The 23595-nt window shown below is 39.6% G+C and overlaps 2 protein-coding genes across 5 annotated transcripts in view; both read right to left on the minus strand.

Annotated features, from left to right (window-relative positions):
• The window catches only part of LOC125766530 (Kv channel-interacting protein 4-like), a 65521-nt gene extending 44223 nt beyond the window's left edge, over positions 1–21298 (minus strand). The window contains exons 1-3 of one of the 4 annotated variants that reach the window (XM_049432566.1): positions 20799–21298; positions 13914–14619; positions 13656–13709 (exon numbers count right to left, since the gene is read on the minus strand). In XM_049432566.1, the coding sequence (XP_049288523.1) occupies positions 13656–13709; positions 13914–14415 (556 nt within the window). In that variant the 5' untranslated portion in view covers positions 14416–14619; positions 20799–21298. Of the gene's footprint in view, positions 1–13655; positions 13710–13913; positions 15015–20360 lie in introns of those variants that run through there. The other 3 variants (XM_049432564.1, XM_049432563.1, XM_049432565.1) reach the window with 3 other exon arrangements.
• Positions 21299–21418: 120 nt separating this feature from the next.
• Positions 21419–23289, minus strand: LOC125766553 (zinc finger protein 567-like). The gene is made up of 2 exons (XM_049432617.1): positions 22915–23289; positions 21419–22841 (listed from the first exon to the last, which is right to left on the minus strand). Exons 1-2 carry the CDS (start codon positions 23160–23162, stop codon positions 21686–21688), a joined length of 1404 nt encoding a protein of 467 aa, XP_049288574.1. The 5' UTR covers positions 23163–23289; the 3' UTR covers positions 21419–21685.
• Between the last annotated feature and the right edge of the window lie 306 nt (positions 23290–23595).

The following is a 23595-nucleotide window of genomic DNA, read 5'->3' on the forward strand; positions in this document are numbered from 1 at the left end:
GGTGGTCAATAGTTAATTTGCATAGAATAAACATTTGGCCTACATGCAGCATCGATACTAACGCCAATGGTGCTAATAATCCTTTTGGGAAGTGGCAAAGTATAAATAAACCATTAGACATGGTTAAGTTGTGTTAAAGCTGTAGCTAAGTAGGATGGAAAACAGATTAAATGTTTCTGTATGATGAATGCTAGTGTTATTGATAGAAAATATTATTAAATGAGCTTTCATTTATTGTAGTTATATTTTTATAGTTTCGTTTGTTTTTGTTTTTTAACTTAACTTATAAAAGTTAATCTCAATGCAAGAGGAAAACTCTTTCGTATCGCTTCTCTGGAAATATTACTTTTAAATCGTGTTTGAGAGAGTTTTATATGGAAAAATATTGTGTCAAAAAAATGTCAATTAATGTTTCAATGGTTTACCGATATCAACATCAAACATCAAACATCACACACACACTAGTACAAACTGTGTATGTAAAATGAATAATAAACCTTTAAGCGTTCACATAGCGTATCTTTTGGCCTCAAAACAGAAGCAAAATGTTAAACAAGTAGAATACCAGGTAAAAGATTAGAAGCAAGATTTCTTGTATCTACCAACACTGGATAATCTTTCCCGTTCAAAACAGTTTGCCCAACGATCCTCAAACAAACCTTCGAACATACTTCGAGAAAAGATTCGAGAGAGACAAGGTAAAAACAGTCGGGCACAGTTCGTTTAAACAGACTTATTAGTATACACTTAACTATTTTGATAAGTACAATGAAAATCAAAGAAAATTAATAGTAAAAAAAATGAACAAAAATAATGAACGCTTTAATAAAATATGCAAATAACATCTACCCATTAAAAATTTCATTACTGTAATGTGCATGCGATTATTTATAATAAATTTTTTTACTACAGCACGCAACACGACTGACGCCATGGACACCTCATTAAGCATTCAAATTGTAAAAATAACCATGTTCCAAGCACTGGAATCGAAATAGGCACTTAAATAAAACACATTATTATTCATATTATTCATTACGGGGGAAAAATCGACATTCATACGAACATCTAATAGATATTATCGCTCACATGAACGAAAAGTACCAGGCGCCTCCATCGAACGAATGACATTTTTCTTCACGTGTTTTTTTTAAACACTCTTTATAAAACATTAAAAATTTGTCAGTAAATGTATGTTTTTTTTTACAATCGACTACCACATACTAACAGCCACGTATTTGAGAAACAATTGAAATCGAAGCAGGGGTCAGACTATAGACGACCAAAAACAAAACAAAAAAACAAACATATCGACAGCATCAACCTGTGCCCTTAGTCGCACTCAATATGATGATAGCAAAATAAATATTTATCCAACAACCAACATTTCCGCGGCAACCGACAAAATTGCTTCTGTCGCGCAGACAAAACAAAACAAAAAACACACGTGAGAATGTGCACTGTGGTGGTACAGTGGTTTGTGGTACTGTATGGGTCAATGTATTACACCCATTTACGACGTTTGTAAAAGCACACACACACACGCAGACACACACACAGAGAGAGTACATCAACGGCAAGATCAAAGGTTGGTGTGAGTGCGTCGTACCATAAAGCATGGTCGCCTTGTGCGTTTTTTTTTAAGCTGAGCTCAATGGGAAACTCGATAGAGCGGAACGGAAAATCAAATCAAAATTGAATCATCCCGTACAACATTAGGCGAAAGCAAACGCAACGGTTTCACGTTATAGTGAGCTATTCGGATAAAATGACCCAACGGGATCGTCTATAAATGGTGGTCGTTAGATCGGTTTTTGGTTTTCCGGTACTGTGAAGATAAATAAAGTGGCTATAAATTTGTTTTACTTCTGTTTTTTTTTTTGCTGTTATTTTTGCGAGACAATTTTTCCTTTTTGTTCACACAATACAGATAATAAGATCGGTACTAGGAAAACCATAAACGAGCGATCTGTGTCGTGTAAAAGAAAACGGAAATGTTTCATAAATTTTCGCCATATATGAATGGTTCTTCGTGCACTAAAACGAGATAGAATTCTTATGGAAATTGTTTTAAAAAATGACTAGATATTTAACAAAAAAGCCAATTAATTTGCTTTTTAATAAATAATTTAATAAACAAACCATTTGCTTAATTTTCTTATTAACGCGTTTCACAACTGGAAACATCATTCCCAAATAAGCTTTTTTTTAATTACAAAAATGGGAAAAAATACATTAAATGAAATATTATCATTGACTTTAAGAACCTGGTGGAAAAACAAATCTAGCATTAGAAATAGATCGATGATTGGATGGATTTATTTGCCCGGTGTCTAATGAAAAACCTGATCGACATCAGTGATAAAAAGAGAGAGAAGAAAGAAACATTGTCGAGTACAGTGCCAAACGACTAGGAAATCGACGAAAATTCATCATTGAGTGTTTCTCGAGAACGTTGAAAAAAAGCAACAGAAAAACACACACACTCACATACCAATCATCTCCCGTATAAGGGCAATGTGCAAAATGTGCTTTTTCGCCTGGTTGCTGCATTGATTCATCTGGCCGTTTTTTCTTACATCTTCTTGCCTTTAATCCTGGTGTGAAAGAATAGTGGCCTTGTGTGATAAATTGAACCGCCATACCCGCAGCTGTTTGGCCGATCATACTAAGGAAGAATGAAAAAAAAAATCCACATACATTTGGCTTCAGTTGAACGGAATGCTACGGAACAGAAACACGTTCAGCGAGGTGGCGTGTTAAAAATTTAAAGCCAGTCCTCGAAAGTATTGCGATGCGAGCGTGACCGAAATTTTTGAAATAAAAAAAAAAACCTGAAACACTCTTCTTGCACGTTACGGGTCCCGTCGTGTCATCATGGGCCTTACACTTTGAGCAACGATCAATTTCGGAAAGCGAATGAAAAATTCGTCTCTTTCATGCGCAAACATTTCGCCCTCCTCCGGCAGTTGCAAAGGAGTTAAAAGGGAACAGAAAAAAAAACAAAACGGCGGTCAGTTTTTACTGGACATTTAAACTGTAACCCTACGAAGCGTACGATCAAGCGTAACGAAATGGTTGACAAGGTGAAAAAATGAATGATCACCCATTTTTTATGGGTGCCATGGTTATGCTCTTTTGTCGAAGAGATTAAGAGATAAATATTCTTCAATCAAGATAAATATTTAAAATACGCACGTTTAATTCGTTGCCACTAATTTTGCTATTTTACGGTTGTTGTGAACGCAACGATCAATCGTTCTGATTCACGTTTTTTGAACACATTTTCAAATCTATTAAACGGTAAAGTAGGTCACTACGCGATACGTATAAACAACGACAAACCAGAACGCGTTCAGACCCTTAAGCGTTAAACGACAATCGAAACATAATACGGTCACAGCGCGACGCGCGAAAACATAAACAATCAGCACGCGTTCTGATCTTAAGCGTTAGGTCGTACGTTCAGGCGATCATGTTCGGGCACCGGATATCGCAAATTGAGAATCAAAAGAAATACTGATAATGCATTATGGGTGCTGTTGACATGAATGCGAAATCGCATCTTAAAACATCCAGTAAATTGGGTCATGGCGCGCTACGCATAAGCGTAAACAAGCTCGGAAGTGTGTTGGGATAAACGTATGAATTTCGGACCTTAAGCGTAAATTGATCATGCTCATCATAACAATCAATATAAAACACAGAGGAAGCATTACGAATGCTATGGGATCAAACTCAAATGCTATCGTATGGAAATGATTTCATCTCGTTTTAATCCCTTCATCTCACTTTTACCTTTAAGACTCAAGATCCATAAGTTAGTATATAAGCCGAAAGAAATTATGAATAAAGCACTTACAATCTTACAACGAACGAGAACAGTCGCGTCCGCGTTTCATTTCCACGAACTTAAGTAAAATTCGCGTCTTCGCGTAAATTCCACTCCAGTGGACTATAAGTTGTATGTTTTATGAAACTAATCAGACGCGGTGAAAAAACTTCAAATGAATCTTAAAAGATTTTTAATTTATTTTAATATAAGAATCCATAAAGTTTATATCAGTACAATTTTAACTAATAATTGTACTTAAAGTGTTAATTTGTTTCAAGCATAGTCAAATGTATTCCTTTGCTAAAAATACAAAATATGTTGAACACGACAGTTCACATTTATTTCCGCTTCTCATACCGAATTAACATAAATCACACTCGGTGAAATCAATTTTAGCTGAAATCATATGAATTTTTTATGAAATTATTCCATTTTCAATCATATCGAAATGAAGACAACGCAGCAACGAGAACATGTCTGTGCCGAAGCATTTTTGTTCGGTACACGCTTGCTGGTGTCCGGGAATGTCTTATGAATACCGAATCAACTCCATCGTTTAACTGAAGGAGAAATCCTCGGTGGTGGTTGTGCTGCTGTTGGTACCATAACGCGGGACACCATCTTTTCTTTGCTACTTCTTTCCGCTGCCCTGTTGGTTTTGCCGGTAAACAAATCAAAATGAATTTGTGAAGAAAAAAAAAATGGTTTTTTGGTATGAATCTTTGCCAGCTCGTTAAGCCGCGAAACCGAACGCAGGCCGAAAACCCACGTTGGTCGGTTGATTTATGAGTGGTGAGTGTGTTTATCGCTTGTGAATTCATAACCGTGAATATTAAATCGGTAGCAATATCGCGAGAGGCAGCATAGTCACTGCCCATTTTTGGCAACAAGTGGTAGTGGTTCGCTACCGTTATAGTCCACTGGAGTGGAATTTACGCGAAGACGCGAATTTTACTTAAGTTCGTGGAAATGAAACGCGGACGCGACTGTTCTCGTTCGTTGTAAGATTGTAAGTGCTTTATTCATAATTTCTTTCGGCTTATATACTAACTTATGGATCTTGAGTCTTAAAGGTAAAAGTGAGATGAAGGGATTAAAACGAGATGAAATCATTTCCATACGATAGCATTTGAGTTTGATCCCATAGCATTCGTAATGCTTCCTCTGTGTTTTATATTGATTGTTATGATGAGCATGATCAATTTACGCTTAAGGTCCGAAATTCATACGTTTATCCCAACACACTTCCGAGCTTGTTTACGCTTATGCGTAGCGCGCCATGACCCAATTTACTGGATGTTTTAAGATGCGATTTCGCATTCATGTCAACAGCACCCATAATGCATTATCAGTATTTCTTTTGATTCTCAATTTGCGATATCCGGTGCCCGAACATGATCGCCTGAACGTACGACCTAACGCTTAAGATCAGAACGCGTGCTGATTGTTTATGTTTTCGCGCGTCGCGCTGTGACCGTATTATGTTTCGATTGTCGTTTAACGCTTAAGGGTCTGAACGCGTTCTGGTTTGTCGTTGTTTATACGTATCGCGTAGTGACCTACTTTACCGTTTAATAGATTTGAAAATGTGTTCAAAAAACGTGAATCAGAACGATTGATCGTTGCGTTCACAACATTCCGGCCCTCGTAAAACTATAAGTTTTACCAAAATACGCAACGTCTTAGCTATGAAGAAAATGAGAATGAAAGGTGTAATCTAACTTTTCGTTATTTACCTAATAAAATGCGTGCAATCATTGACGTTCGCAATTGTTGTTACGCGAAGAGCACTGCGGTTGAGGATGTGAAGCTGTAGGAGTCGTCATCTCGTTGTTTGCTGGAGGCGCGACGGTTTTAAGCGATGGAAGCAGAAACCTCGGTTTTCCGTGGCACGGAATTACCTCAATTGTGTGCGGTTCTTCATTTCGTTGTTCTTCTAGCGGAGTGTTGACGTAGTCTTGCGTGCTTGCTTTGTTGGCTGCTTGCTGTCTATGGCCGCGATGAGATAGCAGATTGGTCAAGGAGTCCCAAAAGGATGCTAACAATTGCCACCCTACTCCGTAGATTTCGAATAGAATTCTGCCATGTATTATTGTATCTATTATGAATTTAATAGTTCTTCCACATACATAGATACCGATAGCTGTTGACGTAATGTTTCCGAGCCAAGTTGACCAAGAGACTAGTTTAGACCAGTATTTTTTGAAAGCGTTGTGAATTACCTTTTCTGACACGAGTCCATCGAAGGTAAATCCTTGCAGATTCGGATGTTCACCGTTGATCATCTTATGTAGTACTGATGTCGCTATTCTTTTATCTCCTTGTTCATACACCATATTTTTCATTTTTTGTAGGCTTTCGGCGTCGTAGACACCGCTCTCCATTAGATTCGGCAATGGTGTGTATGTCCAGCTCGTTACGATATCGGTTGTTAGTTGTTGTGGTGCTGTTGTTTCACGCAAGCGTTGGTCGGTCGTATACCATCTTCCACCGATGGTAAATTTCGCAGGCAAGAGCGGAGTGCAATCCATTTGCGTGCCTCTTAGTTGTAACATTCTGGTTACTGGAGCTATGAACATTGACCGGTTATTGTATTTTACCGGAATCTCCTGATAGCAGTCTTCTTTGCTTTCGTATGTAACGTAGACTGGCTTACATTGAAGGATGTATAATACTTCTGCTGCTACGACGGCCGTATATCCGGGACGTTTCACCAGGTTTGTGACGAATTCACTAGGATTTAGTCGAGCCAGAGTCAGCTTGGTTTCCAGAAGTGCCTTATCGATTTTGCACATCTCGGTCATTACTGTGAAGTATACGTCGTTTAGCTTTTGGCCGAGATAGTTTTCTACCAGAGTGATTTTTGAATTGAAGTACGTGAATAAGTCGAGGTTTCTTCCGTCGACCGCTTTTCGTTGGAATGGCGATTGATAACCACTTAGCTCGAGGATGAATATCTTAGGATGGTCGGTGACGTAGCTATTGAAGCCGCATATCTGTGTAGCGTCTCGAGCTCTTATCGAAAACATATGCTCTTTCGAGATTAAGGTGTAGACTGTATTCGCTGCATTTACCTTTGCATTATCGATGGTTTTGTTTACAATACCTTCATAAATGATTTCGAAGTCGTTTCGCTCGCATTGCCGCCGCAGGTCCACTTCCCAGGTGAGGTAGCCGTAATCTGGATCTAAACACCAACCCGTCGTATGTGCGCACACAAGACCGCTTCGCAGCGTGATTTGATCGTTCTCGAGGTCTGCCGTAGCCACGTAGTCGTATAACCCGATTTCGTACTCGTAGTATACCAACGCGTTTTCCCACGTGTAGCTCGATGTCCGATACGTTCCTCCGCTGCAAGCTGTTCCCTGGATGCTGCCAACGATGAGTGCTTCCCCCCTTGTGGTGTGATTGCGACGCAATTCCCTAACCTTCGTATTGATTGATAAAGCAATTTCTCCTAACGTTTGAGCTAGTTTACACTCCTGTGGTGTAAATTCCTTAACGATATATTCATAGCTTCGTTCATAATCTGATATGTGTGAAAAGGCGCCACAATGTTTAATTGACCGTTTAATGATTACTTTACATTGATGAACGTGAACAATAGTTTTTGGGCTTCTTTGTAATACTTGGATACGTATTTCTTCAGTCGAAACGTTTTTGGATGGCGGAACGCAAGATGCTACGTCCATAAGGGAGTAGCTGGTGATATTTATATCGTTGTTAGCGCAGTCATACGCTATTAAACCCCTTGCTGATTCCCCAATTGCTTGTGCTGAAAGAAACAAAAGTATTAGTATGGCCATGGTAATGGTATTTAATTTAATGAATTTAGCTTGTAACGGCATCTCTTTTATTTGTACCGCCTCCTGCCCTCGTTTGAAAGCCGACACTTTTGTAGTGTTTGCTATTAATGTGTTTCTATACCAATTGCAGGGTTTGATTTTATTCTTTTTTCCTTTTATACCTGCTCGGCCACGATCCTGATTGCAGGGCGTTTTCGGTTTTTCAAATATCGCACCTACAAACTCAGGATTTTCGTTTTCTACCGTTTCGACGGTTACGTCTTTAGGCCACTCTTTTCGATCGAGTGTCAAGAACCTTGGCCCTGTTAGCCATATTGAAGGTTTCGTTATAACCTTTGTAGCTTCGTCTGCTGGATTCAATTCTGATGGTACCCATCTCCATTGATTCATTGTTGTTGTATCGAGAATTTCTCCGATACGATGGGCAACAAACGGTTTGTATTTACGATGAGAGGATTTTATCCATGCCAACACCGTTTTAGAATCGCTCCAAAATGTTGTTTCGGATGCTTTGATTCTCATTTCACTTTTTACCGTGTCCAGCAGCCTAACCCCTAATAATGCAGCTTGTAATTCTAAACGAGGTATTGATAACATCTTTATTGGTGCCACTCGAGCCTTGGCTGCGAGAATTTGAACGTGCGGTTTACCATTGTCCACGCTTCTGGCGTAGATAACGGCCGCAAACGCCTTATCGGAAGCGTCTACAAAGGTGTGTAGCTCTATTTCCGCTGTGGGCGATTTCATGATCCATCTAGGAATACGAATATGTTTGGTCTGCTCGATGTATTTCAACCAAGTGTTCCATATTACAAATAAATTATCTGAAATTGGTACGTCCCATTCATTCGTTTCTTTATGCACTTCCTGCATAAGATTTTTTCCTTGTATCGTAACGTTGGATATTAATCCTAACGGATCAAAAAAGCTCATGACAAATGATAGTACCTCTCGCTTGGTGGGAGGCCTTAACTTTAGAGACACATCGGCTGGTAGTTTATCTAATTTCGAGTGAAATCCGATGTTATCCTTTTTGGTATTCCAGTAAATGCCAAGTATTTTTGATTCCTCATTTTTGCTTTCTAGCACCTTTATGTTATCTTCGTCGACCCTATCACTTGATATAGTATCGAGCAACTCTTTATTATTTGAACAGAATTTGGTAATAAAGAAGCCCCCTTCATCGTGAGCCTTTATAACCTGTTCCACTGTTTCTATTGCCTTGTTTATTGAATTAAAGCTGTCATTATAATCGTCAACGTAATGCTGATGTACGATCGGTGTTAATGCTAGCGGGTATTTATCCTTTAGCCGTTCGGCATTGGAATTTTTTGCAGCCTGTGCGCAGGCTGGTGAGCAGGTAGCGCCAAAGGTCATTACCTGCATGACATAAGTGTCTGGACTACGATTTTCGCAGTCTCGCCAAAGAAATCTTTGGGTGTTTTGATCCTCTTTGCGGATCTTTACCTGGTGAAACATTTCTTTTATGTCACCACAAATAGCATATTTACCTTCACGGAATCTCAAAAGAATTCCGAATAACGAGGTTGTGCTATCTGGCCCTGATAATAAGGCCGAATTCAGCGAATGTCCTTTTATTTTCGCTGCTGCGTCAAACACTAATCTTGGTTTGGGCGGGATTTTATTTTTATTTATTACTATAAAGTGTGGTAAATAAAACGTGTTCGACGGCTTTATTTCAGTTTCCCAAGGTTCTAGTTTTCTAGCATAACCCTTTTCTACATAGCTTGCGAAAGTTGTCAATGCCCAGTCCTTTAGTTCTGGATCTCTTTGCAATTTCTTCTCCAAGCTTATGAGTCTTGACATTGCATAGTCAAGGCTAGCGGGAAATTGATGATTATCCTTTTTCCATAACAAACCGACTTCATAACGTCCATCTTTGCATTTCAAAGTGCTTGCTAGGATTTGTTTTGCCCTTTTTTCTTGTTCCGATTCCGGAAGTTGTTTTATTGGTTTTACACCAAAATCTTCAACTGAAAAATAGTTAGACATCATCTTTTGGATGTCTTCCTGTTCTTGAATGACCATTGAAAAGTTTGTATTTTCTTGATCCGAATTCCTTCCGTAAACAAGCCAACCTAATTTGGTTTTCATAGCAATGGGCTCTCCTTGTTTACCATATCGATGCTTTAGCCCCATTAACAATTGATTATGTTTTATACCGATTACGATTGTCGGCTGTACATTCTCAAACTCATTAATCGGTAAATTTTTCAAATAAGAGTACTTAAGACACAATTCGTTATAGTTTAATGTTTGTATTGGCAACATTAAATTTTTGATCGTCCTAACGTCTTTTAGGATAAAAGTCTTTTTTGATGCACCTCTAATTCTCAAATTTACGCTTTGACTTCCTTCATGGTCGGCCTTCGTACCTTGAGCCCAAACCAGTTGAAGTGGAATATTTTCTCCCGTTAAAGAGAGTTTCCTGGCGATTTTTGCATCTAATAGGGTTAGAGATGAACCCGGATCTAAAAAGGCGTATGTTTTAACGGATTTATCTTTGTTCATTAGTGTTACTGGTAACACTTGATAGTGTGTCGAAGACGGCACTTGTACCTCGTGATGGTTATTAACGGCTTCTTGTTCAACTGCTGGAGTTGTTCCCGAAGGATGAAGCATTTTGTGATGTTTTGATGTACATCCATTAATACCACACTTTTGTGCGCTTCTACAAGCTTCTATGGCATGATTGTTTGATTTTAAACATCCTGCACAAAGACGTTTGTTTTTAACTATCTGTTGACGCTCTGTGACATTTTTATTCACCAAAGCGTAACATTTGATAGTATCATGTGGCTTGTTGCATATTAAGCATTTTGCCTTTGATTTACTAGTTTCCGGTTGGTCGGATCTTAGCTTTTTCGGCTTTGATTTAGCCTCGCCTTTTGACTCATGGATATTAACGTGTCCCTTTTGAGTAAACGATTGTAACGTACTCATAACAGTTGCGGTTTTCGCATAAGGTTTAAGCCATTCGCATAGTTCGTCTAATGTTTGATCCCTTAAGCTGACTTGTTCCTTAGTTACATACTTGGCTCTATCGAGTTGTATGTTATAGGGAAGCTTTGACGTTAAATCAAGCACCAATCTATGATCACTAAGATAGGATGGTTCTTCCATGAGTTTAATTGTATGCACTAAATTTTCTAATGCATTTATTAGATCAACGACTATATTCTTTGATTCTTTTTTTAGTCGTTGTAATCCATTCAACAGTTCTAAATAAATTAGATCTGTTCCTCCAAATTTTTCTTCTAACCTTTTAATAATTTCGCCTACGTTTTTAGATTCCATCATAAGCTGTTGAACGTGCCTTAAGGCGTCTCCGTTCAAAGCTTGTCTTAAACGGTTTAGATTTTCTAAATCCGTAAATTTGCCTTCTTCGTTTGTTTTGTCAAACGTTTGTTTGAAGTTTGTCCATTCTTTTGGATCACCTCCAAACTTTGGCAATTGCATCAAGGATTGTCTTCGTAAGAAGGTTTCCATGTGCGATGGACCTTTTCTTTCATCCATCATGGATTTGAAAGCGTTGAAAAATTCTTCCATCTGTTGCTTTTGGTTATCTACCATTTTTCCTTGGTTGATAACCATTTCTTTCATAGTGGTGTCCAAACTGGACTCGTCCATGCTTTCCTTTGTTCTTTCCCCATCCTTTTTTGCATATGCCTCCATCGCAGATTCCATACGTTTCAACTCGTATTTAATCTTTTGGCACTTGGGGCATAACCAGCAGTCGGCTGGTGTTGGACTGCGAGTCAGTCTAACGCATTGCAAATGGAACCATCGGTCGCATTCGAAGCATTCCGCCATTGTTTCTTCGGAGGTATCAATACCTTCACATAGGCGGCAGCTACCATTGCGGTTTTTAACAAAGTTGAAAGGCATTTTGGACGAATCTACGATTTCCTTGCCGTATGATAAGAAAATTGACTTACTTGAATAAGCTGATACTTTCCTCTTGTAAATCGGCAGGAGCTAGAACCGAACTGGAACTGGGATGGCTTCGCTGTGATGATGTTGCACGGTACTTCTCTGGGTTTCCCGCGTGTGTCGGAGCAATGTCTTTCACAATAGTTTTTAGAAACTTTCACAACACAACGTAAAGCACTAATGTTCCTATAATGGTTTAAGCTATATTTGTTGACACAGAATATAAGCAACGACGATTTTGAAACGATCGAAGGTCGAAATCGGAGAATTAAAATATTCGGAGGTTGACGTTACAACCTTTAAACTTGAACAAACACTTAAACCACGGTTTGATTTCACTAATTTTTTAAGCGATTTAACTTTGAACTTTTAATCACTTTAAATTCAAACTTTAGTCGAATAAGTTCGACACTGGAGTTATGAGCACTTTTAGCTATAACTCCTCTCTGGAGCCACCATATAGTCCACTGGAGTGGAATTTACGCGAAGACGCGAATTTTACTTAAGTTCGTGGAAATGAAACGCGGACGCGACTGTTCTCGTTCGTTGTAAGATTGTAAGTGCTTTATTCATAATTTCTTTCGGCTTATATACTAACTTATGGATCTTGAGTCTTAAAGGTAAAAGTGAGATGAAGGGATTAAAACGAGATGAAATCATTTCCATACGATAGCATTTGAGTTTGATCCCATAGCATTCGTAATGCTTCCTCTGTGTTTTATATTGATTGTTATGATGAGCATGATCAATTTACGCTTAAGGTCCGAAATTCATACGTTTATCCCAACACACTTCCGAGCTTGTTTACGCTTATGCGTAGCGCGCCATGACCCAATTTACTGGATGTTTTAAGATGCGATTTCGCATTCATGTCAACAGCACCCATAATGCATTATCAGTATTTCTTTTGATTCTCAATTTGCGATATCCGGTGCCCGAACATGATCGCCTGAACGTACGACCTAACGCTTAAGATCAGAACGCGTGCTGATTGTTTATGTTTTCGCGCGTCGCGCTGTGACCGTATTATGTTTCGATTGTCGTTTAACGCTTAAGGGTCTGAACGCGTTCTGGTTTGTCGTTGTTTATACGTATCGCGTAGTGACCTACTTTACCGTTTAATAGATTTGAAAATGTGTTCAAAAAACGTGAATCAGAACGATTGATCGTTGCGTTCACAACACAACTGAATGGGATATATTTAATATAAAAAATCGTACAGTTATTAATTAATAGAAATTTATGAAGCATTTTCAAGTCAAGTAATAATTCAAATGAATCATCATCCTTGCAGCTTCATATGAACAACTCTTTTTAAAACATTGATTAAAACCAACACTAAAAAACAGAGTTTTTTTGTCAAAATAAAACCAACAGTTAATAAAAGAAGAAGCAATAAATTATGTAAAATACCAACTGTTTTGTTCAATACACATTCCGCCGCCATAGAACGACGAGTGACAACACAAAGCTGTACACGCTTAATTTGATAGGTCTCTTACATCATTTGGCCACGAACATTGTGGTACGGCATCGACTAAAAACAATTCTTCCAACTACTTGCGAACCGTTGAAGGTGGGAGGAAGTTTTCCCGAGACGCATAGGAAAAATGTTTCATTGCTTAATCACACTAAAACGTTGTGAGTTGCTGCAAGAGAGTGTGTGTATTCACGTTTGTCAACAGAATGGTTTCGCCCACACTAAACATTGTGTATTTTGCAAGTTTTCTTCATTTCATATGATGTAGCAGTAACATTAATCAAGGTTTTAAAAATGCGTTATGGTATGTTTTATCTATAATAGTGAATAGTTCATCGTAGTGTTTGTGTGCAGTTTAAGGCCACTATAAGCATCTTTCTGACCTCGCGGAATATAAATATCTCTTTTCAACACATTCAATTGGTGATCACCACCCTCACAAACATATCATGAAGTGCGTTTTTAACATTGTTTGCATTTCTTTTATATGAAATTATTTAATTACGTAAAGAATTTATCACACACACACACACACACACAAAACACCACTTCAATCGTCACTCCCTACGCAGCTACTTACACTCATAGTTGCCTTCCTCCTGATCGCTGGCTTCCTTCTGCTCGTCCATGTTCGCTACAGCATCGGCAAGGATCCGAAAGGAAGAGAGAAAAGAAACATCCAAAAACCCGTTGTAAGCTAACTTGTCACCAAAAACCCGAAGAAGAAATGGACCAACGAAACGCAAACTTCAATCACTTCACTCGACGATCGCCGATCAAATTTGCGAGCCGATTGAATTTGACGTTTGATCGTCACCGAACGATAACGCATACTGACCACCACTTCGACAGCATCGGCACAGCAGACAGTCGCGCAGACAGGAGGTAGACGACGCGGTGGACGGCTGTATCGAGGCGGAGGCCGAAGATGACGTAGCATTGCCAGGGCGATGCTGTTTCGTTCGCCGTTGCCCTTTGTGATGGGCCAGCTGGGGCATCATCCGTTGCCACCGATTGCCGTCCGTTGCCATACCACCACTTTCGCACACACCGGTCGCGGTGTCTAGCGTCAGGTAGTCGATTTGCCGCGGCCCACCGGCCGGTGGAGCACTGGCCGTTACACCAACCGGTGCGGACCCATTGTGAGAGGTGGCGACGAGTGAATCTACGGTCGAGGAGCTGCTGCCGGACGCCATATCGTCCGGCTCAACCGGGATGGCCGTGAATCCGCGCGAAGACCATCGCATCAGTGCAATGTCCGTCGCGGTCGTTGATGGCAACTGGTGCCCATCGGCACTGACCGTGCTGCTGCTTCGATGGCCACGATTCACAAGCTGCATTCTGGCCGTTTGTTTCACTTCACCCTGCACACCACGATCCTTCGCACGATCGAACCAAACCCCCCACGGTCACACCATCGAATCGTACGCACACTTAGCCACACTCGATCGTTGTTTCCACCACTCGATGGCACAAAACAAACGCTTGCCACTCCTGAGCACGATATCACGCACACGCAAAATCACAGCTGAGTGACCACGGGACTGGGTGTAGAGGGTGAGAGAGAGAGAGAGATAAGTAGAGGGAACAGATTGGATGCTGAACACTGATTCACTTGGGATCGAAACCGCTACAACCGACGATGATTTGATCCACATGAGGGCTGGGCAATCGCGACGGCGGAGATAATAATCACGACTCGAACAATTGTTGTTATTAGTCGGCAAGGACACATATACACACCGGACACACTCACGCAACACTCGGAACCGGTACGTTCGTCACCACGATCGTGAAATCAAATCTTCCGCCCCACCGTAGCTTCACCGTATGGTGTGGGGTTTATAATTGGATTGCATCCAAAAATAAACATTCATCGCTGCCGGACTTTTGCCGGGCAGGGTACCCTTCTCTAACCCTTGAACCCTCCATCCCCTTCCTTTTGTCTACAACGAAACGCAAAAGATCGGAGGGCTTGAGAAAGGTTAGTATCTACCAGCCACTTTCCGGTTGTGTTAAGGAACGCTGAGGTTTAGGTGTTGGACATGGGGAAAAAAACCCCCTGCAGATGGACACGTTATGACAGATAAATCGCTTCAACAAACAGTGCCACCATTGCATTAAACTTTGCACTAACTTTGCTGGAATGATGGAGAAACTCAACCCCGGAAGTGTGTAAAGATATAATTTATTTTACTACCTGTCTTGCAAACCATGTTGCAGCCGTGTTTTGAGGTTCCCGTCCGTAATAGGTTGTCTGTTTTTCTGGCTCTAATTATGCATCGATCGATCCGCATTAGTCAATATGCAATTGCCATCTGGTCATTGTTTGTTTATTAAAATGGTATGCTCGTAAATAAACGATCATTCGTTGATCTGTTTTGTTACTAAGAATGTAACCCGGTCACTATGTACATGCTTAGCAATTGTCGCGTTTGCGAACGCGATAAAAGTAGCTCAATTTTCCAAAATAATTATGCGATTCTGGCGCGACTTCTAGGATGTTTAACTTTTCTTGTGCAAGGTTTGTTTACGTTTTTAATCGAGCCAGTAGCTTTAATTAATTTATACAAAGAAAGTTATAATAAGTAATAAATTTATTGTTTTGATGAAGCCGATAAGAAAGGCAAGTTTTTTAAGCCCAGTGACGATGTTTCAAAACAACGGACCATCAAGAAAGCTCGTCGCCGGATGCTGCTGACTCCTGTGAAACAAAGAACGGATGCTGCTAACAGTACCGCAGATTTGTTCCTTTTTGTTTTCTTGTGTGTTTGGCGCTGGAAAATCTTGTCAATTTTTCCGGTAGCCAAAAGATATTATGATGTATTCGCATTAAAATAAATCAATTTATAAAATTTTGCAAAATTACTCAAAAAATGTAAGGCTATAGCCTTAGGGAATTTTCAAATTTTTAGATTTTTTTATTTTTCATAATTTTTTATTTTTTTCTTTATTTAAAGCATTATTTGAGTGAAAAGAAACTGATTTCATCCAATTGGCATTAAAATCTATCAATTTATAAAATTCTGCAAAATTACTCAAAAAAATGTAAGACTATAGCCTTAGGAAATTTTCAAATTTTTATAATTATTTTATTTTTTATAATTTTTTATTCGTTTTTCTATTAAAAGCATTATTTGAATGAAAAAAAAACTTATTTCAACCAATTCGCATTAAAATACATCAATTTATCAAATTTTTTTAAAATTTCCCAAAAAAAGATAAGGCTATAGCTTTAGAAAATTTTCAAATTTTTAGATTTTTTTAATTTTTTTATATTTTTTCATTCTTTTATTTATTTAAAGCATTATTTGAGTAAAAAAAACTCATTTCAACCAATTCGCATTAAAATACATCAATTTATAAAATTTTGCTAAATTACTCAAAAAAAGTTAAGGCCTTATGAAATTTTCAAATTTTTAGATTTGTTTTATTTGTATATTATTTTTTATTCTTTTTTCATTTAAAGCATTATTTGAGTGAAAAGAAACTCATTTCAACAAATTCGCATTAAAATAAATCAATTTTTAAAATGTTGCTAAATTACTCAAAAAAAGCTAAGGCTGTAGCCTATTTAAAGTTATTTAAAGTATTATTTGAGTGAACAGAAACTTAGTGCAACCAATTGGCATTAAAATAAATCAATTTATAAAATTTTGCAAAATTACTCAAAAAAAGTAAGGCTATAGCCTTATGAAATTTTCAATTATTTATATTTTTTTATTTTTTTATCTTTCTTTTTATTTAAAGCATTAGTTGAATGAAAAGAAACTTATTTCAACAAATTCTCATTAAAATCCTTCAATTTATAAATTTTTCGAAATTTCCCAAAAAAAGCTAAGGCTATACGGAGTAATGTGTTTTAAATAAAGGTATGTGAGCCCAACTACAAATATTATATAATGAAATGACATGAAATTTTCGACGGAATTCCCTTTTACACGCTTACCATGAATTATTGGTCCGTTTTAAAAATCATCAAAAATTTTATCTACTAGCATCGGTTTAAGGATATTTGAAAGCACAAACTTGTATTGTTTTGGAAGGAAGTTTTTAAAAATATATATCTATTTCTATTTTATCTTAATGTTCGTATAGTTATGTTCAAAGGATTCGTTAAATTAAAAGAAAAAGTTAAAGTAAAAAAAAGAAAAAGAAAGAGAAAAAAAAGAAGAGAAAATTCGAAAATAGGCTAAAACAACGCCTACTCCATAGTCCGTATTGCGTTTTGTAGAACATTGCTGTTTAGCTCAAACTCTGCAATATACAAAATCATTAAGTATAGCTTTATACTCCAAAAACGTGTTCCTATAATTATTTTACGTACTGTGGATCTGTATGGAACAATTAATGAGAATTCTTCAACAGACCACAGATATCTTTTGGTCCCCCGTAGTAAGGACTGACTATTCTGCTACCTGGTAAAAATAAGTCTCGAAAGCCTCGAAATAAGCTCGAAATTGGCCGGCATAACCTTAGAGATCGTTAAGCCAACAAGAAGAAGAACAATGTGGAATCGACATGAATTAATAAATAACCATATGAAAGAATCCTTCATAAACTCAAAAAAAAAATTAATATAGGTAAATACAAATCATGGGCATTTTTCAGTAGATTTACCAACAATTCGGCACCAACGCAGCCTATAGTTTGTTCGTTTATTTATCTTTATACCAACTGGTGCTCCTTCACAATATGCACAATAATACATCACACTAAACCCATTTCGGACAACAAAATCACGGAATGATTAATTTGTACGGAAATTTGCAAACATCCTCTACCGGATGGCATTGAAAATTGGCACAATGTTTGCCAATTCAGTTGTATGTTGGTTTCTGTATACTCTTCTCGCAAATGAAAACAACAGCAAACCAAAAACCGCCCGATGGCACAGTCTTGCAGCAATATGCCGGGTAATGCAGGGCATTCACTGGCACCGACTTCTACAAATCAATTTACCCGCTGACACTGACACTACTCTAAACAACATTGCCTCCAACGCGCCAACGGCTAGTGTGCGCCATGTGGCCAAGAAGCTACGTCCCTATTCGTCCCCCTCTCTTCTCGTCCCGTTCGTACTGTTCATGCCAATTTAGTCCCCCTCCCCTGGTCGGCCTCCAGACATACGGAGTACAACAACCGAGGTGATATATTTGAGAGTTGGCCAAATGAAGAACAACAAACACAAAAAAAAAACGCACAAAAAATATTTACGAACCGCCAGGAAAATCGAAGTGATCCTTCGAAATCTCACTGGGAGACTATTAATGGCCATTGCGCGGTTTCGTGCCGCTTTGCACCGAAAACATTCCGACCGTAATTAATGAACCTGACAAATCTTGTGACTTTGCCAAGCAATCTGCTGTTCGTCGACAGATGGCAGCAGGGTCCGGCATCGTCCAGAACGGCCGTGCAACCTCCTGACGGACGATGCTGTTCGATGTAACGGATCCGACCAAAAAGAAGAGAAAAAACTGTTCGTATGATGGCGTGCGCGATCGTTCGCCAGAATAAATGTGCAGACATCGATCGTAAGTTTGCTGCTGCAATTGCATCGTTGTCAATATTTTGTCATCGCAAGCAATCGGAAGCAGTTGAAGCGTTGCAATTAATCGTATTTAATCGTACAAATTTGAGCATGATCGCTAGGACACACGCACTTATCAGTGGCAACAAAGTCTAGTGGAGAGTTCTAATAGATTCACTACACTAACGATGTCCATGACAGCAAATCTACGCCATGCCATTCGAATGGAGTGATAAATTATGATTTCTTCACCTGTCTGCTAATCATTTGTTTTCTCCGCTAGCAAAACCTAACCAAGCGATCATACATGTTAGCGAAACATTGAGGAGGAAAAAATAGCATCCGATGCGCCACCGCGACAAGCTCAAGGTTGTTTGTTTGCTGCTTCGAAAATCACCTTGTCACCGCACGAGATTTTTCATTGGACCATTGCGCTCCGTTAGACCGACAACCGTTGTAACATAATCCATCGCTCAAGTGGCCCCCCGTCCCCATGTCAGGGACAAGAAGAACGGTAAGCCGATTCTAATATTATAAAACACACACTTTGTCGTCGCGTCCGGCATTCGCCAGAAAAGGGCCGTGGAAATTTTCAATGAACTCGCTTGGTTCCAACATTGCTTGGAACGTGCGGAAATTCCACTACCGGGTCACATGAGTTCCGTGCGCATACACATACACACACACACATCGAGAGCATGGTCATGGCCGTGGTCAAAATCATGCACTACGGTTGATGTCGGTCTCGACTAATGGGGCACAGCGACTGAGTCAACGAAACTGTTGACGTCCATTTGTTTGGCCAGCTCGTAAATATTCGCTCTCTTCGGACGACGAAAATCGTACCAAAAGACACACAAAAACCTCCCGAGGAAATAAAACTAGCAACAACAATTCAACAAAAACCATACACTCTAGAGTGGTTTTATGTTTTCTTCCCCGTTCTATAGCTGTGAATTGTTGGCAGGGAATAAAATTGGATCGTTTTTGATCATCTTTATACCGGTCGCTGATCTTGAAGCCGAAAGCCAACAATCATCGCATTACATTACCAGCATGGCTTCCCGTGAGCGAACTTGTTAAAGTGTGGTTATGGCCCAATCATTAAACCCAACTCGATGCGTGATTTTCGATCGATCGATTCAATTCGAATATTTAGCACAGCTGCTTTCGCGGGGGGAAAACGCAACCATTCAAGTAACACACAATAAACACGCTGTGGAGGGCGCTTTTATGCCGTACCGGTTTAAAAAAATATTCATCTCAAGCATCTTAATCCACCTTAAAAGGAACGATTTGCTACCACCATCACAGCCTGTCCACACGCAAGACGCAGAACGGTGCAGAGCAAGAGCGATCTTTACTCCGATTTAGAAATATAAAGTTCACAACATTTTCAATACGCTATAAATACATCAACTAACCTCCGACCCCATTCGCACCGTACCCCGCACCGATCGCCAAACTGCAGAGAAAACTTGAACCGCAAAACTCGATCCCCGTTTGGACAGGTTGGAGGTCGGAACGGTGCAAAAGGATCTCGGCAACATTACGATCGCTTGTGAAACGGTGAGGACCGTGCACCGATTATTGCTACCATTATGAACATTTATTAAGCTACCAGGTTTGAAAATGGTCTGAAAATGTTGTAACCACGTACGAGCGAAGAAGGTTTTTTGTTTTCCTCACAGCTCAATATACGATCATCACTCAGCGATCGTGGGGCAGCAATCAGTACGCGTTGATTTCACACACCTCAAATTAGATTCACAGCTTCACCGTACCCGAGATCATCGGATGCTGACCAGATTGCGCTGAGACACAGACTTTATAACAACATAAATTATGACGAACTGTACAATCGCGTACCCTGCATGACGGTTCGGGTTTTTTTTTCTCTTCATCACGGTGAAGTATGTGGATAAGCAACTACACATTTCTTTCCAATCCGCTACTGATATGAGTTACTGCAAACAAGAACCATTTACTAGCCAAAAAGCGACAAAGAAGCATCGAACATCGAGCACGTGCCGGACAAAGGTAATGAGTAATTGTATGACAAAAATTGTACACACCGTAACGTACGGAACGGAATGAAAACAAAACTGCACTTAAAAACTCGCACTCGTACCTAAAAAAAAACCACGCGTCTGCGTGTGTGTTTCGCAGTTAAAAAAAAAACAAATCTCACACCGATCGGTCGACGATCACGACCGGTGTGTGGCCGCTTGCAAACGCTTTCAAATCCCGGTCCGTACTGACAACACACACGATGTGCGTGCGGGGTTTCACCGTCTCGGAAGCATCTGGACTGAAGCGATGAGTGTCCATCGTGCGAGCAGGTTTCGTTGGCCGCACCGGATAGTAGGTGTACCTAAGAGACACAGACATCCGTGGTGAACATCCGCGAGTGCTCACACGCAGCGCAGTAGTATTGATCTCGCTACGGCGTGAGATCATTCCACGCTGCGCTAGCGTCTGTCCCATGAGGCATGAGGGCTAAAATTATACCGTTCTCGCATTTGCTCTTACCTAGTGTGCTCTCGATAGTGATTAGGTTCTCGTCAATGGTTAATTGAGTTGGAATTGAGTTAATCTACAAATTAGATTAGATGATAAACGAGAACTTAAGAATATTAGAAGAAAAACTTTCTAAGTGTTATCGAAAATAAATATTATTATAGGGCATAATTAAATACATGTTTCATTGTTGTAATACTTACATTGTTACAGCTATTACAGCAAGCGGGACAATAATTCATTATTCTTTTCCATAAAGTATTAAATCGGTCTTTTTAAACCATTTTTTTTTTCTTTTAGTTAAGTTTCTTCTAGTGCTTTACTATGTATTCGGTTTCCGTAGTCTATATAAATAGAAGATTTAATTGCTATTCTTTACCCTAATTCGTTCCGGTACAAATGTGCTACTCTCTTGAATATCTGTATAATCTTATCATATCTGAAGAACTCATAAAAAAATTATGAGACTGTCTAAAACTATTAGGAAACTTTGTGTAAGACAAATGATTTTGAGTTACAATTCAAGTAAAATTTGATCACTTTACAATTTCGAACATCTCCTAACCTTCTACATCGCCATGATCCGTCCGCCGATGGGCCGTCAGTTCCCACCGCTGGAAGAATCGTTTCGAACAATCGGTACACGCGAACGGCTGCTCGCCGGTGTGCACCATCCGTATGTGCACCTGCAGCTTGTAATTCCGGCCATACTTTTTATCGCAAAAGTCACACTTGAAGGGATGGATGTTTTCATGCTCCAGCTCGTGCACCCGCCGATCACTGTACGTGCGGAATCCTTTCCCACATTTTCGACACTTCTTCGACCGTTCGCCCGTATGAACTGATTGGTGGCCCCGCAGGTGAGCCGAAGACTTGAAACGCATGTCGCACACGCTGCAACCGTACGGCCGTTCGTTGGAATGCGTATTCTGATGGCTCAACATGTCCCACCGGCGAAGAAACATTTTCGAGCATACGGTGCACTGGTATTTCTTCTTGCCATGTGTTTGCCGATGTGATATCAAGGTACTAGAGGTGTAGAAGGCTTTCTGGCAGACATCACACGCGTACTTTCGCTTGCGCAAGTGTTTACTATTGTTGTGACTTTGCAAAGCCGCTCGACTACTGTAGCTGGCGCCACAAATGGTACAGACGTATCTTTCCTTTGCTTCCAGTGCAGCTTCCTCTTTTAATAATTTAATATTTTTGCAGAAGGGTTCAAAGCAAATGTCACAATGATGGATCTTTAAGGAATTCGAGATGTTTTTCTTCTTGTGCACTTCAAGCCGATGTTGCTTTAAATCCTTCACTGAAGTGAATTGTGATCCAGAACAGCCACAACAGCTGATAATGAGACAAACCATTGGATTATCTTCTGGTGCAGCTTCATCCATTCCGTCAGCTGTTTTCGGTGAGTTTTCCCTGGAGTCTGTAGCTTCAATGTCTCCCTCAAGCGACACGCCGCTTTCATTGTAGTCGGATGCAACATTTTCTACTATTCCGACGTCCTCAACAACATCGTACAGATCGTAATCAGATTCTTCATGATTCTCCAACTCAGTGCTGGTGGTTACCAGTCGTTGTGTTGTTGGTTTGGCTTCTTCTTCGTAGTATGTTTTCTCCGTAACATCATTTTCCGGTTCAATCTCATAATCATCTTCCGATATTTTCCCAGCCGTTGGAAAATAATCAACTTTTGGAATTTCATTTTGCGCCCTGTGAATGGATTAGACAAAACGAAGTGTTGCACTTTATGAAACATTACAGCTTTTGCTCCATTCGTACTTACTCCTCGCTGATAATCTTGGCAGCACGCAGATGAGCATCAGATTTTATGCATTTTTTTCGAAAATTGTTACAGGTCACGATGAAATCTGCACACTCTTGACAAAAACATAGCGGCAAACCATCTTCTCGAGACACGCTTAAGCCGGTAAGCGAATGAAACATTTCTTCGAGCGTTACTTTTTGAATTTTCTTGTAAATTGAACAATAACTATCTGCTTCCTTTTGCAAACACGCACGACATTTTCTCATGGTGAATTTATGTGGCTTTATTGGTGTTGAGATAAGAATATTGCGGTTGTTTGGCGCCACCAAACCAATCCGTTTCGATTGTGATTGTTTATATTTTTGGTTTGTTTGACGTTTGCATTGGGAGTTTCGCAGTCAAAGTGGGTATATAAGGAGGTGTAGTCATGTAGAACATTTGGTAGGAAAAAGAGGATCGACCCCAGTTGTCAAATCCCATGCGTTTGTTCATGTGTGTTGGTGAACGGCAAATGTTTACATCCGTATTTATATCGTTGCCACAATCAAAACACTGATGATCACATAAGCGGTAAATGCGTAGAGTAATGAGTAGGATCCAGAAGAACGACGATATGCCACATTTTTGGGCGAATTTCCACTCAACACTTTACAATTAATGTGGGCACCTACTGCACCAACATGTATCGTCAACAATATC

The sequence above is a fragment of the Anopheles funestus genome, chromosome 2RL (genome assembly GCF_943734845.2).
Source record: "Anopheles funestus chromosome 2RL, idAnoFuneDA-416_04, whole genome shotgun sequence".
NCBI classification, from domain to species: Eukaryota; Metazoa; Arthropoda; class Insecta; order Diptera; family Culicidae; genus Anopheles; species Anopheles funestus.